This window comes from Protopterus annectens, chromosome 11.part0 (genome assembly GCF_019279795.1).
Source record: "Protopterus annectens isolate FY-2018-M chromosome 11.part0, PAN1.0, whole genome shotgun sequence".
NCBI lineage: Eukaryota > Metazoa > Chordata > Ceratodontiformes > Protopteridae > Protopterus > Protopterus annectens.
The window spans coordinates 1,083,356,690-1,083,374,284 of record NC_056745.1 but is presented as its reverse complement, the minus strand read 5'-3'; the positions used below and the strand labels follow the sequence as shown (position 1 = coordinate 1,083,374,284).

General features: G+C 41.9%; 1 protein-coding gene across 3 annotated transcripts in view; it reads left to right on the top strand.

Annotated features, from left to right (window-relative positions):
* The window catches only part of LRRIQ1 (leucine rich repeats and IQ motif containing 1), a 3,765,329-nt gene that overhangs the window by 1,072,371 nt on the left and 2,675,363 nt on the right, over positions 1-17,595 (top strand). For all 3 annotated transcript variants that reach the window (XM_044088432.1, XM_044088431.1, XM_044088433.1), the window contains one exon: positions 16,330-16,457. In XM_044088432.1, coding sequence (XP_043944367.1) covers positions 16,330-16,457 — 128 coding nt within the window. The remainder of the gene's footprint in view (positions 1-16,329; positions 16,458-17,595) is intronic.

The following is a 17,595-nucleotide window of genomic DNA, read 5'->3' as shown; positions in this document are numbered from 1 at the left end:
GAAAGTGACTCAGTAAGTGGCACAAAGAAACTATACCAGGTTGCAAGGCAAAGATAGAAAGATAAAGAAAGTAGACAGGCACTCTTCATAAGGGATGCCAGCAACAACCTGCTCTCCAGTCCACATGATATCAGAGGCAGATGGAAAGAGTATTTCCAGCAAGTTCTGAATGAAGGAAAAACCACAGAAGCTGTACTGCCCCAGAAACAGCCTATGATGAGAGAAGAAGAGGAGCCCACCCTAGAAGAAGTAAGAACAGCACTAAGGAAAATGAAGTCAAAGAAGGCAGCGGGTTCAGATGAGGTCACAGTAGATATGATAAAGATGCTGTGTGAGATAGGGGAGAAATGGCTCCTGAGGGTACTAATAGCAGTGTGGAGAGAAAGGCATATCCCGAATGACTGGAGAATAAGCATACTCTTGCCAGTTTACAAGAACAAAGGGGACATCCACAACTGTGGGTAGTATAGAGGCATCAAACTCCAATCACATTGCATGAAAGTTCTGGAGAGGGTGATTGATAAATGGATACACAGAGTAGTAGAATGTAAGATGGGAGATGAGCAGTTCAGATTCAGATCAGTATGCAGCACAATTGACCCAATGTTTGCAGTGAGACAGATACTTGAGAAGAAGCTAGAGATGAGGAGAGTCCAACTTGGCATTCCAAGACTTGGAGAAAACATATGACAAGATCCCAAGAAAGTTGATCTGGGCAGTACTGCAGTGGTTTGAATTCCCAGAAACATTGGTAGAATTAGGCTATGTATAAGGACCCAATGACTCAAGTACAAACAGTGTTCAACCTCACAGAGGGGTTCCCAGTGGGAATGGATGCACACCAGAGTTCAGCTGTCAGCCCACTGCTGTTCATACTGGTGATGGATTACATTAGCAAACAGGTTGGAGGGGACAGATCTACAAAGTTGCTGTATGCAGTATTACAGGCTGACTCTGAGACAGAACTTCAGCAAAGGATAGGAGAATGGAATGCAAAACTGAATGCATGTGGGATGAAACTAAGCACAGATAAGATAGTGGTAATGGCAGCAAATTGGGGAAATCAGAAGAAGCTGAGAATAGAGATAGAAGGAAAGATTGTGGAACAGGTAAACAGCTTCAAGTATCTGGGAGGGGTGGTTGAGGAGATGGGAAGTCTGAATGAAGAGGTCAAAGCTAGAATTAGAGGGGCTGCAGCCAACTGGCATAGAGTGTCAGGTGTAGGCTATGGCAGAAGAATTCAAAGAAGATGAAAAGTAAGGTGTACAAGACAGTGGTGCAAAGAGTACTACTGTGTACTACAGAAACCTGGGCAGTAAAGGCAGAACAGTTGAAGAAGCTAGAGGTGATGGAAATGAAGTGCCTAAGAAGGGTGGTAGGATGCACACTATGGGACAGACAAAGAAATGAGGACATAAGAGCAGAAGCCAAAGTAGCTCCAGTTGCAGAAAAGATCAAAGATAACAGAATACGGTGGTTTGTTCACATTTGCAGAAAAGCAGAAGACAATCTGGTGAGGAAGATTAGGGACAGACAGTAAGAAGGTAAGAGGAAGCGAGGATGTCCAGTGAAGAGGTGGATGGATTGTATGAAAGAAGATCTGCGACAGCCAGGCTTGAGTGGTGAAGAAGGTAGGAGTGTGGCACTGAATCAAGAGAGTTGGTGACAGTTAACATGATACCCCAACTCCATGTAGAAAAAAATGGGAAAAAGGGGGCTAATGATGATGATGATGATGCTGATCATAGACTCATGCTGCAAATATAGACCATACAACGTGGTCAGTAAGAGAACAAGGGTATAACATGACTAGGTTTATAAAGGCCCTAGGGACAGTAGCCTAGTTACCTCCTATGAACCTATGATATTTGCATAGGCGAATGCCTTGATTAAGAACCTTGTCTTAATCTAATAACAGGTTTTAAATGGGAACAAGTAAATATGAGAACATTGAAAATAATGTAAAGTTTTCCGCAACAGAGGACTACATATTTTTCTCTGACATTTCCATGGAGACAAGCTGATAATAGGGCGATAAGCAGCCAGAACACTGTTTTTCCAAGGCTTAAAGCTGATGTTTTCTGAAAGCATGCAAGTTGATGTTAAGTTGTCAATCTCGCCTTCATTCTTGCTGGATGGGTTCGGAGCCGAACCTCGGCTCTGACCCGGCCAATACTAAAGCTCGAGAGCTAATTCCACCGGCTCGAGGCTCCCCTATATCCCACAATGCTAGGCGGTAACTACTCAGATCTCGTTTGCCACTTAGCTGACGAGGTGCTTCTTCTACCGGCTCTGACAGGTTAGTAAGTTTTCTAATTAGAAACTTCTATTTCAACCCCTAATTGTTTTCCATTTACCATAGTTTTATTTATAGTATTTCAGTAGTTTAAATCGCGTCCCCCTCTAGTGTCTGAAATCCCTTTTTATTCCCTTCTTAACTTTTAGGCCTTTGGCCCTCTCCCTCTCCTTCCCCTAGTCCTTCAGTGTGACTGAATTTTTATTTTTAGCTTAAGGGTGTGTTTGTGTGTTGTGCTTGTGTTTTTACACTGAGTTAGGATGTCTAAAGACTCCAAGGTCTCAGGCTTCAAGAAGTGTGATTCGTGCTGTCAGAAAATATCTCTGACAGACGGTCACACTTCTTGTGTATATTGCCTGGGACATTTGCACCTGCAGGACTCATGTGCTGTATGCCATGCATTCAGCCCTAGAGTCCTGCAGGAACGCAAAAATAAATTGATTTTACGTGGCTTGTTAAAGCCTGAAGGCCCCTCGACTCAGTCTGTGTCGGGGAAGCCTTCTAAGACTTCCAGACCGTCGGCTCCAGTTTCTGAGCCATCCCCTGGAAGCATTAGATCGGCTTCGACATCGGCTTCGGCTGGAGCCGATGTTTCCAAATCTCATATTATCACCTCGGCTCCAGCTGGAGCCGAGGTTGACAAGACTCAGTCGGCTCCGATAGGCTTATCGGAGCCACCTGCTAAGAAGAGGTCTAGGTCCCCTTCCATCGGCTCCATCCATTCGGCGCTGGGATCTCCTCTTCTGTCAGAATGGAGCCATAGGTCTCACTCCTCTTGGTCCTCCAGGCTGTCTGGCCATGATTTACAAAGGGTGGTGAGTAGATTTCTCAAGTCCGAGGCACTGGCCCAAATGCTGCATAGCCCTACTCAACAGTCAGCGGCTATTTCCATCCCTGATTTTATTCCTCCTCCGACTCCTTTGAGTTCGGAGCCGGGGCTCATCGGAGCCATGGCTGTCGGTGCTTCGGAGCCAATACCTTCCCTTTCAGCTCCGTCGTCTGCTCCGATTTCCTCATTGGAGGGATCTCGGCACCGGGCTTCCCTCGTCGACTCCGAAGGGGCGAGTGGCATCGGACCCTTGTCCGGCCCCGTTCTCCCTCTCGGAGCGTCGGCGCTGGTGAGTTCGACTCCGACATCGGCCTCGAAGCCGTCCCTGTCGGTGCCGGGGGGGTCCTTATCTCCTCGGAGCGGGGACCTCCGGCCTTGCCTGATAGGGGTGCCTTCGAGGTCATGCGGAGCGTGCTAGTCCCAGTTTTTCCCTCACAGTCGGCTCCGTCAGCGCCTTCCTCTTATGTTCCTGCAGTGATTTCTACCCATCCCCTTGTATCAGACCGCAGAGAGCCAGCTCCTCAGGTTTCCCCATTGGGAATTTCCTCCTCGTCCGAGGCCTCTCCTAACCCCCTCGGAAGAGACAGTGCAAGAGGAAGCACATTGACTCCCCTGAGTCTATCACCTCTGACACTGACTTGGAGGAATCTGAAGGTTCCCCTCGGTCCCCCTCTGAGGATGTCTCCTTTGCTGACATCCTTGAAATCCTGAAACAGAGGGGGAACTGGCCCGCCCTTAACCCTTCAGAGGACGAGTCAGTTTACCGTGAGGCGTTTGGCTCTCGCCCTTCCACCTCCTGGGTGTCCCCTCCCTTTGACCCCCTTATGGAAGTGGTGGCAAGGAAGGCTTGGACGGCCCCTGATTCAGTGGAACCTACCCCCAGGAGGCCGTCAAAATTTATTACTGCCCCTAAGGACAAAGACTTTCTATCAAAAGGTGTCTCTGTTGATGCCATGGTGGTGGCCGCAGCCACTAAGAAGGAGTTAGCCGATCCTTCGGTACCTGTCCATCCTCCTAATAAGGAGTCTAGGACCATGGACAGGTACGGTAAGCGGATGTTTTCCTCAGCGACCTTCTCAATGCGGTCGCTGAACTACTTGTGTCACTTCACCCATCTCCAGAGAGATTTGCTGAAAGATATGGGTGAGGCTATACAGGATCCAACAGCTGAGGGGTTCCAAGACAAAATGAACTCCCAGTTGGCAACCCTGAATTCGATTGTTAACTCCTCCATGCGGCTTATCTCATATGCTGCTGATGGGGCGAGTAGGGCCGCAGGCACAGGTGTAGCTTTACGACGTCACGCCTGGATGCGGCTTTGCAATTTTGCGGACCCTTTCAAGGCGTCCTTCACCAATTCCCCCTTTGATGGCTCAACATTGTTTGGTCCTCAGGTGAAGGATACATTGACTAGGTGCGAGGTGGAAGGTAAGACTCTCTGCCGTGGGAGTCCGTTTTTCTACCCCTTCTAGACCTTATCCAAAAGGTCAGAGGGGAGGAAAAATGTGGTTCCGCAAGCCTCAGGGAATCTCATCTGATGCACAAGGTCGATTCCCCTCTAGAGGCAGAGGGGGGGAATAACAATAGACGCCACCCTAGAGGCAGAGGAGGTCCGCAAAACCAGGGTAACAGAGAAACTTTCTCTGATAAACCCTTTCAGCATCCCTGAGGAGCTTCCCGGCTGTCCACCTTCAGAGGCAGTCAGGGGAAGATTATCACTGTACCGAAAAGCCTGGCTTTCCCTCACCCAAGACAAATGGGTACAGTCAATCATATCCGAGGGTTACAAAATTCCCTTTATTCACACCCCTTCCCAACCCAAAGGATCCCTTCCAGACGTTCCACCCAGTCTAAGGGAATAAGCAGCACTAGAAATATCAAAGCTGCTATCAAAAAGAGCTATCCAATCAGTCCCAGCAGACCAGCAAGGATCCGGAATCTACTCCAAATTCTTTTTGGTACCAAAAAAACAGGGGACTGGAGTCCTATACTGGATCTCAGCAAGTTAAACAATTATATCAAAAAAACAAAATTCCGGATGGTCACGCTACAGTCCATTCTACCCTTCTTGGGTCAGGACAATTGGATGTGCTCATTAGACCTTCAGGATGCGTACTACCATATCAAAATGCACAGATGCTCCAGGAGGTTTCTCCGCTTCAGGCTGGGAGCCAGTCACTACCAGTTCAGAGCCCTACCCTTTGGTCTCACTACAGCCCCCTGAGTGTTTACCAAATGCATGGCAGTGGTCGCGGCTCACTTGAGACATCAAGGATTCCAGGTGTTTCCATATTTAGATGACTGGCTCCTTACTGCCACCACCAGACATCAACTGCTTCTAGCCAGAGACTTCACCATCCAAACTTGCCAAGCTCTAGGCATTTCAATAAATTTCGAAAAATCTGCCTTGTCGCCTTGTCAATCTATTACCTTTATAGGCGCCACCTTAGACACACTCAATCTTTCTACCAGACTTACAGAGCAAAGAGTGTTAGATATCCGCAAACAAGTTTACCTTCTACTACAATGCAACAAGGTCAAAGCCAAGCTAGTCTTGAAGGTATTAGGACTCATGGCAGCTACTATCACCCTTCTCCCCTTAGCTCGTTTCCACATGAGGATCCTCCAATGGATGCTGTTTACTCAATGGTCCTTCCAACAGCTCCCGATGTCTCATATCATATTAATAACTCAATCATTCAAGAATCACCTGTCTTGGTGGATCACATCACCTTAAGTTCTCCAAGGCAGACCTTTTGTTCCTCCCCCCCCCAATCGCCACGGTGACAACGGACGCCTCTCTGATAGGGTGGGGGGGCATTATCAGGGCAGGACAGTCCAGGGCACATGGCAACCTTTCGAGTGCCACTTGCACATAAATGTCTTAGAGATGAGAGCAGTGCTTTTAGCATTGCAACCCTTCAAGACTCTCTTCCCACGGGGACTATTGCAATTCAGACGGACAACATGTCCATAGTGTGGTACATCAACAAACAGGGCGGAACCAGATCCTACCCCTTATGTCAAGAGGCACTCAGACTTTGGCAGTGGGCGATTTCTTCTCAGCGTTTTCTGATAGCAACGCACATTCCCGGGAAGTCCAACGTGATTGCGGACAAGTTGTGCAGGGCCATTCTGATACCCCACGAGTGGTCTCTGAAGAAATCAGTGCTGGAAGAAGTCTTCCAAAGATGGGGCCAGCCTTGCTGCGATCTTTTTGCTACTCCCCAAAACAGCAAGTGTCATGACTTCTTCACTCTCTTCCCGTTACCAGGCCATCCCACCAGAGACGCTCTAGTCCACGATTGGCCCCGGGGACTTCTGTATGCTTTTCCCCCTTTTCCACTGATATCTCAATTAATTCAGAAAGCTATCGCCTTGAGAGTTACAATGATCCTCATTGCCCCTTACTGGCCTCGACAGATATGGTTTCTGTTCCTCCATCATTACCTATTGGAGCAGCCTTGGCATCTGGACCCGGTGCCAGATCTGTTGACCCACCAGTCGGGCCAGCTGCACCACTCCCTTCATTCTCTCAACCTCACAGCGTGGTTTCTCCAATTCCTACCCTAGCCAGGCTTCCCTTAATCTCTCATTCAGTCCGGAACATCCTGATAGCCTCTCAAAAATCTTCTACCAGGAAGATTTATAATAGTAAATGGAAACGTTTTTCCTTCTGGGCAGCATCAAAGAATATAGACCCCTTCACTGCACCTATCCAGTCTATCCTAGACTTTCTGGCAGAGCTCTTCCATTTAGGCTCTTCTTCATCTACCATTAGAGTACAACTAGCTGCTATATCTAATTTTCATGTAGGAGTCTCAGACTCCAGTATCATGTCCCATAAGCTCTGCAAAGCCTTTTTAAGAGGTATTTCTCTGCTCAAGCCCCCAATCAAAGATCCCCCACCTCGATGGGACTTGAATTTGGTTCTGGCATCCTTGATCCTCCCCCCCTTTGAACTAGCGGCTTCATGCCCTCTTAAGCTACTCTCATGGAAAACACTTTTTCTAGTAGCCATAACTTCAGCTAGAAGGGTATCTGAACTTCATGCTCTGTGCAGTCATCCTCCTTACTTAGTTTTCCACAAAGATAGGGTGTCCCTCCGGACTAATCCAAGTTTCCTCTGAGACAAATCTGAACCAAACGATTGATCTCCTAGTATTTTTCCCTGACTATTCCAACAGGTCGGAACAAAAGTTACATTTTCTAGATGTTCACCGCCAACTTAGATATTATTTAGACAGGACTAAACAGTTCAGGAAATCTGATCAACTTTTCCTGTCTTATGCGGAAGGGAAATTGGGCCTTCCAGTTACTAAGGTGTCCCTTTCAAGATGGTTTACCTCTATAATTACCTTCATCTATGAAATCAGACATCAAAAACTGCCTTCAAGACCTAGAGCTCATTCAACTAGGGCATTAGCTACATCTGTAGCTTTTTAGGACATGCTGCCTATAGATTCCATTTGGGCAGCGGCCACTTGGGCTTCTCCTCATACCTTCATTTTACATTACAAATTGGATATGGCCTCCAGAAACCGTGCCAGCTTTGGTTCCACTGTTCTCAAGAGTCTGTTCCGATAGGCCACCTGGAATAAGGTGCTAGGGACGCGGTCCCATCCAGCAAGAATGAAGGCGAGATTGACAACTTAACATTAAGAAGTTATGTACCTACCATAATGTTCCATGTTAGTTGTCTTCTTCTCGCCTTCTTTCTTGTGTCCCACCCTCCTTCCCCCTAGCCTGGACAGACCGATAGGAAATTTTGGGATCTTCCTTTGGAGTTTCCTTCACACATGTTCTACCACCTCTATTCCCCCTTTTATGTTTGTGTAGCTTACATTCAGGTTTATATAGAGGTGGGTTCTTTTTTCTCCATACTGTGGAGACCAGAACTGCTTGGTTTAGCTTTCAAATGAGATCTGAGTAGTTACCGCCTAGCATTGTGGGATATAGGGGAGCCTCGAGCCGGTGGAATTAGCTCTCGAGCTTTAGTATTGGCCGAGTCGGAGCCGAGGTTCGGCTCCGAACCCATCCAGCAAGAAAGAAGGCGAGAAGAAGACAACTAACATGGAACGTTATGGTAGGTACATAACTTCTTATTTTCATATCTGGGAGGGAAATAAAAATAAAAATGAACAGATACCAACTAGTGTAAGTAGAAGCACAGGAAATAACCTGTGTCTTAACATGGATAACCTCAGTTTCAGGTTAATTAAGGCCTTTGTTAGCAGCAGTCTATTTGGGACAAATGTCCCTATTAGGAGGGTTAAACTTCATTACTTGAAGATGTATAGTCTGTATTATGTTAACAGGTTATGGGGGTGTTCCTGTTTTGTGTTTGTGTATTTGTTTGTTTGTTTATTTATTTGTATGAGGGTTTTTATTAAAACAAAAAGTATTGTAAAATGTGACACAGATTCCAATGTTGATTGTATTGTTCTTTCCAATATTGATGATAAGAAAAAACTGTATAAAGGATTAACCTGCCCAAGCATTAGTGGGTGCATGTATCACAAAAGCTGGAAACAGACATTTAAAAAAGCTGCCATATATAATTTGTAGGAATAATGACTTCTTACCATAATGGCAACACTTTCCATATTATCTTGGAATGTGAATAGTCTCACAGGTATAGACAAAAAGGAAAGAATATTTAATTATATTAAGAAATACAGAGTGTAAATAGCAATGCTACAGCAGACACATTTAGAAAGAAAAGAGCATGGGAATTTGATAAAGAAAGGATTTCAGGAACGATATTCAGCAGAATGTCAGGGACCAAGGAAAAGATGGGTACTTAAGTTAATTACTAGAGGAGCTCTAATAGTGATAGAAGAATAATGTAATAATGGTAGATTTGTAGCAGTAAGGGACTACTGGGAATGGACAAGGATTACGCTGGCATGTATTTATATTCTACCTAAGACTGCTGTTCTTCTTCTTCTTTCAGCTTTTTCCTGGTTAAGGGTCACCACAATAGATCACCTGTCCACTCATGATTGGCAGTAGAGTTTTGTGGTGTCGAGTTGCCAGCCCAGTGCCCAACCTTCCACAGAAGGTACACACATGCACACACTCATGCCTGGGGCCAATTTAGAGTGTCCAATCCACCTACAGCATGTCTTTGGGCTATGGGAGGAAACCAGAGCACCTGGAGGAAACCCACGCAACCACAGGGAAGACATGCAGACTCCGCACAGAAGGCACCCCAGCCGAGGATAAAACCGGAGAACCTTTTGCTGTGAGGCGACAACACTAACCACTGTACCACCATGGTCGCCCCTACCTATGACTGCTGTTATGGAACTTAAAAAGATTCTGAGAGCAATAATCATCTTTCAGCAGAGAATTTTACTTATAGGTGTGAACTATAATTTGAATGAGGATATATCTGTGGGCCTAGAAGGAAAATATAACAAAAGAGGGTAGATTTCTGAGGAAATATATGAAAATATTTTTGTATGAAAGGCATGAATTCAGTGATAGGAACTCAGAGATAGTTTAAATATTATTCCCCAAGGAACAATGACTGGGATAGACTAAACAGAAATTATATTTGACAGGAACATTTGCATTTAATTGAGAACTCTGGCACACATCCAATAACTATTTCAGATCATGCACCAGTAATTACTAAGATAAAAAAGCAGGGTAATGAAGAAAAATAAGACACTGGTGCTTCCCCACCAGAGAGACATTTAAGGAGTGGGTAGTAGAAATTTTTCAAGCATTATAAAGGAAGATAGAAAGTACTCCAGAAGTTATAGCTTGTAAGTGGGATAAAAATTAATGTGGGGTTTAAAAACAGAGTATAAATAAAATAAAAAGATTTGGTTAAGAAGTAACAAGAATTATTTAGAGGTGCTGTCACAGGTTACAATATTACAGAATAAGAGGAATCTCACAAAACAAGTAGAGGCACAATTGTAAAGTGTTGAGGAGAAAATAAGGGTACCGTGATAATATGCATGAGTTTAGAAAGATTGCTGTTAAGCAACTGTTTTGATAACTCTAGAGCACAAAAACTTTTGGCACAATGACTTTGGCAGCAGAAAGTGTAAGAAAGGGTTGTTGCCAAACTTAGGAAGTTTGTAACAAGAAAAATAACCAGAGATCCTGTAAAGGTATTAGAGATATTTCAGAAATTTTATGAACATTTGTATAAAGCAGAGAAGTGGCCAAATCAAGAAAAAACACAAATGAAAATATTTATGGAAAATGTAAATATGCCAAGATGAGAGGTACATGAGTCTCAACAATTAACAGTTTAGGAAGAGATGAGATAAAAATGGTGATGATGCATATTTAGATTAGATGGTGTTCTGATGGAAGTTTGGAAGCTAGGAGGGAAGAATAAAAGATCTGGAAGTTTTTGTTTAACATTATTTTAAAAGGATGGGGGGCACCAGCATTCTGGAAAAAAACTCTGTATAGGCCCATTTCAGTTTTAAACCAGGATTATAAAGTGTTAATGTTTACAATTGCTAAACGAATGGCAAAGGTGATATCAGAATTGATAGAGATGAATCACTGTGGCATTGTAGAAGATAGGCAAACATTTGACAAAATTAGGCAAACAGTGAATATCCAGTGGGAAGCAGAATATAAGAAACTACTGCTGTTGTTGTTGGGTCTTGATGCAGAGAAAGCATTCAACAGAGTAAGCTGAGATTATTTGAGTAGGGAAATGGAAGCATTTGCATTTCCTGATGCAATAATAAGGTTAGTTATAAGGCTACATGAGGGTTTAGAGTAAAAAATAAAACTGGGAGGGTTCCTTTCTGATAAGCTGTGTCTGAACAGAGGAACTAGGGATGGATGTCCTCTTTACTTTTGTTGTATGCATTATGTTTAGAACCATTGTCAAACAAAGCAAATGACTCTAAAATTCAAGGATATAACTGGTATGGTGTTCAAGAAAAGTTGTCTTTATTTGCAGATGATATTTTGTACTTGATGGCAGTAGAAAAGGATATCTCATTGTTAAGAAACATTCTGCAGCAGTTCCATTTTGGGGGGATATAAAATTAATGAAGATAAAACAAAGACTATAGCTATAAACCCTGTGCTCACAGATGAATTGGTTCAGCAATACCCATATTTATGGGGACATGACAAAGTGAAGTATGGGTTAAAAAGGATTATGTTAAGACAGCTAAGGATATGTCAGAAGAGAGTAAGCAAAACATAATACAAAAACTGAGAAACTGGAAGCTCTTGCCTATGGATATGGATAGCAAGACACAAGCAGTAAAAATGTGTTTAGTCTCTTTAGTTTTATATGCAAGTCAGTCATGTTTTAACCAGAGGAGAAGTTGTTTATAGTAATTAATAAAACTGAAATGTTTTATCTGGGAGGGGAAGAGTCAGGTGGAATAAATTGATCTTCCCAATAGAACAAGGGGGGTTAGGATTACCTGATTTAGAGGGATATTTTGGGCTATACTACACAGTCAAGGCTGTTGTACATAACACAAGCAGAAAGCTACAATTCAAAGTGGAGTGGGGTGATGATGAAGGATGGGGGGTAATTCAAGAAATAAGGAAAGAGTGGGAATTTGGACACAGATCCTTAAAATGAATGACAACAGACTTACAGAAATTACCTATTCAAACACTTCCAAGAAAAAAATCCTAAATCATCTAGACTTTGTTGCATATCTGGGAGCCATACATATGTCCTCCATGAATTGCTTATCCGTTCTCTCTTCCCATTCTTTTCTAACCTCCTTCAATTCCTATGTCTTACTAATTATCCCTTTATTAACAGTAACTTCTGTTCTAGATTCATCTAAAAATTGTACCAGAGCAGGTCTTTTACTTAGGATTTTCCTATTCCTTTCTCTTTACCTATACTTCAATATCAATCTCTGACAGGGAAGGCAGTCTTTAGCCTGCAGTCCAAATGCCTCTTCCCATTCTATTACCTTTCCCCCTCTAGTTATTTACTCCCAAGGCCTTGGTTCCTTTGCCATTTTTTCCCAGAAAATTCTAGCCCTCTCTTACCTATTCTATGTACCCCTAATTGCAGTCATCCCTATTGGCAGAATCTCCATTCTTCATCCTCGTGTTGGCTTAGTTTTCAGAATGCTTTCTGCTACTTTATGAATATAATATTCTGTATGGCTGCTCCTTTTCTCCTTAAGGAAATGCATTGTCGCATCAGTAGTGCACAATCCCTGATAAGGCCCTGGTTATTATATTAAACTGGCACCTAGAACAGTACTAACATAAGATTTCCTAGTAACAAGATTTATTGCCTCCTGCTGCATGTTCTCAGAAACAAAAGTGCCTAAAAGATATTAAAATTGAGTCATCCAGACAGTTTGCTGCGATTTGTCTTGTGTGAGTCAATCCATTCTGTGAGGAAGCTTATGGTAATTGCCCTTGGCCAGTCCCATAATAAATCAGAATAACTGTTGCCTGGCTAGAAGTGAGTCACCACAACAATCTTTGGAGAGTCCTTCTGAATCTTCAGAATGACCCTGGATATTAATAGAAAGAGCAAAATGCATAAAGTAACATTCTTGTACAAAGGAATGGAAAAGCATCTGTTCTCCAGACTGCATGCAAGGAATCCTGGAATATAATATGTTGAATTGTCTGTTTTGAAAGGAGGTGAACAGATCTCCTTAACGTGTTTCCCACAACCAAATCAATTCCTGAAAGACCTCCGACTATTTAATTTCCATTCATGCAGGTCTGTCCTGATCCTGCTCAGCTTGTCTGACACTACAGTTTGCTCTGATAAAATGTAGGAAGTTTGGAGGGTTAAACATTGCTTCATAGTAACCTTCCAAGCCTCCACATAGGGTAAGACTTGGTGCTCCCATTTATGTACTATATTGCATTGGTGCTGTATGTAATCACCTGCAAAAGCCCATGGGATTATAGGTGGTGAAGATATTGTATAAAACCAAATATATAAATATTGGAGTCCTCCACCAAAGGTTCACTGCTCAAAAATAAACCATGGAGCAAAATGTACAAAGAGCAGTCAATCCACCAGGCTGAAAAACTTTTATTAAAAACACAAGTTAAAATAATAAAACATGAGTGCTTTCAGGACTAAGCCCTTTCTCAGATAAAAACACATTTCAAGTCAGTGGAATTTAGATACATGACAGCCAATCACATCCTAGCATTGCACCCTCCTTTTTTTAAAGCAAGTTTCAGTGGAATGACATCATTCAAGCCATGTGATCTCTGTGCTGTTAACTCTATAATCCACTTCATTTCACTATATTCTGTGTGATCGCTAAGCCCCCCCCCCAACACTGACATATGTTACCTGCCATACCATGAACTTAAATCCATGGCCAGGATTTTGCTCAATATGTTCATAAAGTGGATTGTGGACATTCTGTAACCTATTGTCTATAAGATGTTTCAAAATCCTTTGTTTTAACATACGGTTCGTTTTTTTCCACATAAAATAAAATGCAGCACTGATACAAAGCTAAGTAAACAACATTTTGTGTTCTGCAATCTGCATATCTGTTCAAATAATATTTTCAGTGGAAGCATTTACAATCCCTGAAACAATAATAAGGTTAATTTTGATAAAATATGAGGGATCAAAGGCAAAAATTAAAGTGTGAGGATTCCTACCTGATAAGTCAGACCTAAACAAAGGAACCAGGCAGGTGTGTCCTATTTCCTCTTTGTTATTTATGTTAGATTTAGAGTCATTGGCAAAGCAAATAAAAGACATAAATCCAAAGTTATAATTGGTATGGTAATCAGGAAAATTTATTTGCAGATGATATTTTTTGTACCTTATAAAACAGTAAAGGACATCTCAGTGTTGTGGAAGTTTCTGAGGCAGATTCAAGTCTTTTCGGATAGAAAATTATTGAAGAGAAAATGTAACCACACATAAATTGATTCAGCAATACCCACATTTATGGGGACATGATAAAATGCTACAATAACTGTGATAGTTAATTTCCTTTGACCTTACTCCTATAGCAAGTTGTACTTGCCCACTATTTCAGCAGGTCTGCCCATGGATCCTTGTCTTTCTTTTCAAATTTGCTTTCCTTTTCTTTTGCTCTTGAAATAGGTTTTGCATTTATGACCACCTAGAATACAGGTGGCACATTGATAGGATCTTAACTTTATGATGGAAAAATTAAACCTGTTTCCTTTTGAACCAGCTCATCTGGCTGTTTTTGTTTCCTGATTTGGAAGACTGTTTTGCTTATTGCTCTACTCTGCAGCAGAGTATCTGAGTTGCAAGTTGTTATGTTGGGTGAAACCCTATTTGGTATTTCATAGTGAAAGGGTTATTTTAAGAACAAGTCTCATATTCGCACCAATACTAGTTTCAGGGTTTGTTTGGAATCAAGCCATCATTCTTCCTGCATTCTTCCTGAACCTTTAAATCAGGGAAAAAAACATTCCCCATACCCTGTACCTGCAAAGGCAACTCCTGCATTATCTTGACAGAATTAATTCCTTTAGGAATGCTGAAAAGTTGTGTATTTCCTATGATGGGGCAGAAACAACAACCCATGCCAAAACAAGCAATTTCTAAATGGTTGTTTCTTTTTGTTTTACTACCATGATAAACAGTTCCAGAAAGGATCAAGGCACAATCTTCTAGAGCCTTGTTTTTTTTTTTTTTTTTTTTTGTGTGTGTTGGTATATTCGAAAGTGGTAGACTCCAGAAGTTCTAGAGATAACATCTTTGCCCTCTGTACATACTTTTTCAAAGCATCTAGAGATGTCTACTTTGCCCTCTGTACATACTTTTTAAAGCATCACAAACCGGAGTCCTTTCCACGTCCAGAGCAGGCTTTGCTAGGAACATTCTCCAGGAACCCCAGGATCCTAATCCTTTCTCCTCCCAGGCTATATTAGCATATGAAAATTTACCCATATAGATAAGGCTACTGCAGTGGTGATTTATGGTAAACATAGTTCAGTTGTGTAAGTTGTATTTAACATAGTGGTAGATGTTTGATTATTTGTCTGCTGCGTTTGTTTCTTAATATTGTTCTTTCAGGGCTCTTATCCCCCCTCCTTGGCAAAAAAAAAAAATTGCTCTGAGGATTTTGGTGCTCCAGCTGTCTTTACATGGAGCGCTCCGTGAGCTCCTGAGAGTTTTAGCATGTGGAAGGTGGCAGGTCACTGGGGTCAGAATCAATATGTCTTAATGCTACTGCAACAATGATCTATTAGAACATATACTATTATGGTAAATTTACAGGTAGTGGTGCAGCAGCTTTCAATTCTCACTGGGGTGCCTTCTTTGCAGAGTCTCATGTCCTTCCTCTGTTTTTCTTGGGTGTTCCAAAAGACACTCAAAGACACCCAGAAAGTGGATTGAGCACTCTAAATGGGCCATAGATATGAGTGTGCAAGTGTGCTTGTGTAGTATGAAAGAACAACCTTGTCAGGGTTAGCCACACATTGGTGTGAGCATTGGCTCTAGAAGATTGTGACCTTTGAATTAACACCCTGACCTCATGTGTAAAAATGGAAAAAAAATATATATATATGTAGATAGATGGCTGGATGGAAGGACTTGCAAAAATGTCCTTTTTAGAGGTGGCATCTCTGCAAGGACCCAAACAGGATAGAGGGTGTTCATAGTAAGACCACCAAGATGATATTAAGTTTGCAGCAGAACTTTTACAGCAAAATATTAAATGAACTTAACATTTTTACCTAGATGAAAATTGTAATAGAAACTTTCAGAAATCTAAAGGGAATCATTAAAGTTTATAGGGTAACATCATTATAAAACTGAGCAAAAAGAAACCTAACTAGAAAATAGGGCAAGATTCATTTGGGCGTATGTTGGAGTATTTTTTCACTGGGAAGGGTTATAGGCACAGAAATATCTTATTATAAAAGTTGACAGATTCAGCAGTAGTGAGATAAAAAGTCTTATGAGTTGGATAAAATCATCTACAGTGGAATAGAAGTAAGTTTGCAATGATATCCCCTCCCCCAGGTGATTAAAAGTTGGGTTAGGTGCTTAAGTGGTCCTTGTATGCCAACAGTTTCTTTGTTTCTGTAGAGGTGTAGAATACATGCTAGTGCTATGAATGTTTTTAAGTACATCACAAATGTTACTTTTACAATTAATTTTTATAGTGCTAAAATGTGTAATTTCCCTGAATAGGTCATGAATTACGCAAAATAAAGAGACAGGAGAGAAGTAAAACATTATTTTTCTCTGTTATAGTTCCCCAACCTGGAAAATAACGTGCTGCTTCGAGAACTCTACCTGGATGATAACAGTATTTATTCATTAAAAAGAATGTCTGAATGTTGGCTTCCACTGCTGAAAGTGTTATCTTTATCTCAGAACAGGTAAGGAAATGGGGAGTTTGTATGTTAATGCTTGCTTCTTAAACTTTCATATATCAATTGAAACATAGTCTGTTTGATTTTTTTAATCAAAGGGTGATTTATACTTTGACCAAGGTGAACAGTCTATACATGTGTATGTGTATACATATGTTTTCATTTTTGTTTTTATTGTTTTATGTATATTTTCTTGCTGTTTGACTTGCATGGTCTTTGGACCACTGTCTTTCATCATTCATTCATTTGTTCATTCAGATGTTTAATCTAATCCTTCAGTCTGTCGCCGCTAAGTTTGTGCAATTTGGAAATCCTATTTTCTGTAAAAGAAGGTCATGTCACATAGCCCTCTCATCATTCATTCATTCAGCTGTGTAATCTAATTCTTCAGTCTATCACCACTGAGTTTGTGCATTTGGAAATCCTATTTTCTATAAAGAAGGTCATGTCACATGGCTATCTTGGAAGTCTTCAGTAAGATGGGATGTGTTGTCATTCTAGTTAACACTATGGCATTGTATCTTAAAGCACTGGGCTAAAAAAATGTTGGATTAAGCATCAGAGTCTCCTATAGCTAATCAACTCTCAGCAAGTCATTGAACTAAGCTAAAGCTCTTAAGTCATCTGTGAATATGGATATTTTTGCCTAATAAGGCTTAACGTTTTACCTGAGAATAGTTAACTAGTTAACTATATTTCAGATTATAACATCAGGCAGGTGGAGTGCATCCACCTCAACAAAAGATTCTAAGTGCAGCAGTCTGACAGATGTTTTATGAAATTTCCCATAAAGCACAGGAAAGGGCTGGCCAGATGGAGAAATTTGTCCACCCATGCTGTAAGCCATCAGTAACCTGTATTTGAATTTAGACTCAGGAGCTGGAGGGTTGGTGGGGTGACAGGGTGTGGCTCTCCAAACCCGGAGAAAAGAGTGCCAACAGGTCCCTGTATCCCTTAGTGGAAGATACATCCCAATGCATATGTGATCTGTTTGCATGTATCTGTGTGGGATGGTGCCTGACATGCAAAGAAGCATGTACAAAAGCATGCATGTTTCCTTGATACCAATTTATGCCACCAAACCAAGGAGGGAAAGGTGCACAGATTCCTTGGCATATGCCAGCCATGAATGCTCATCAGTAGG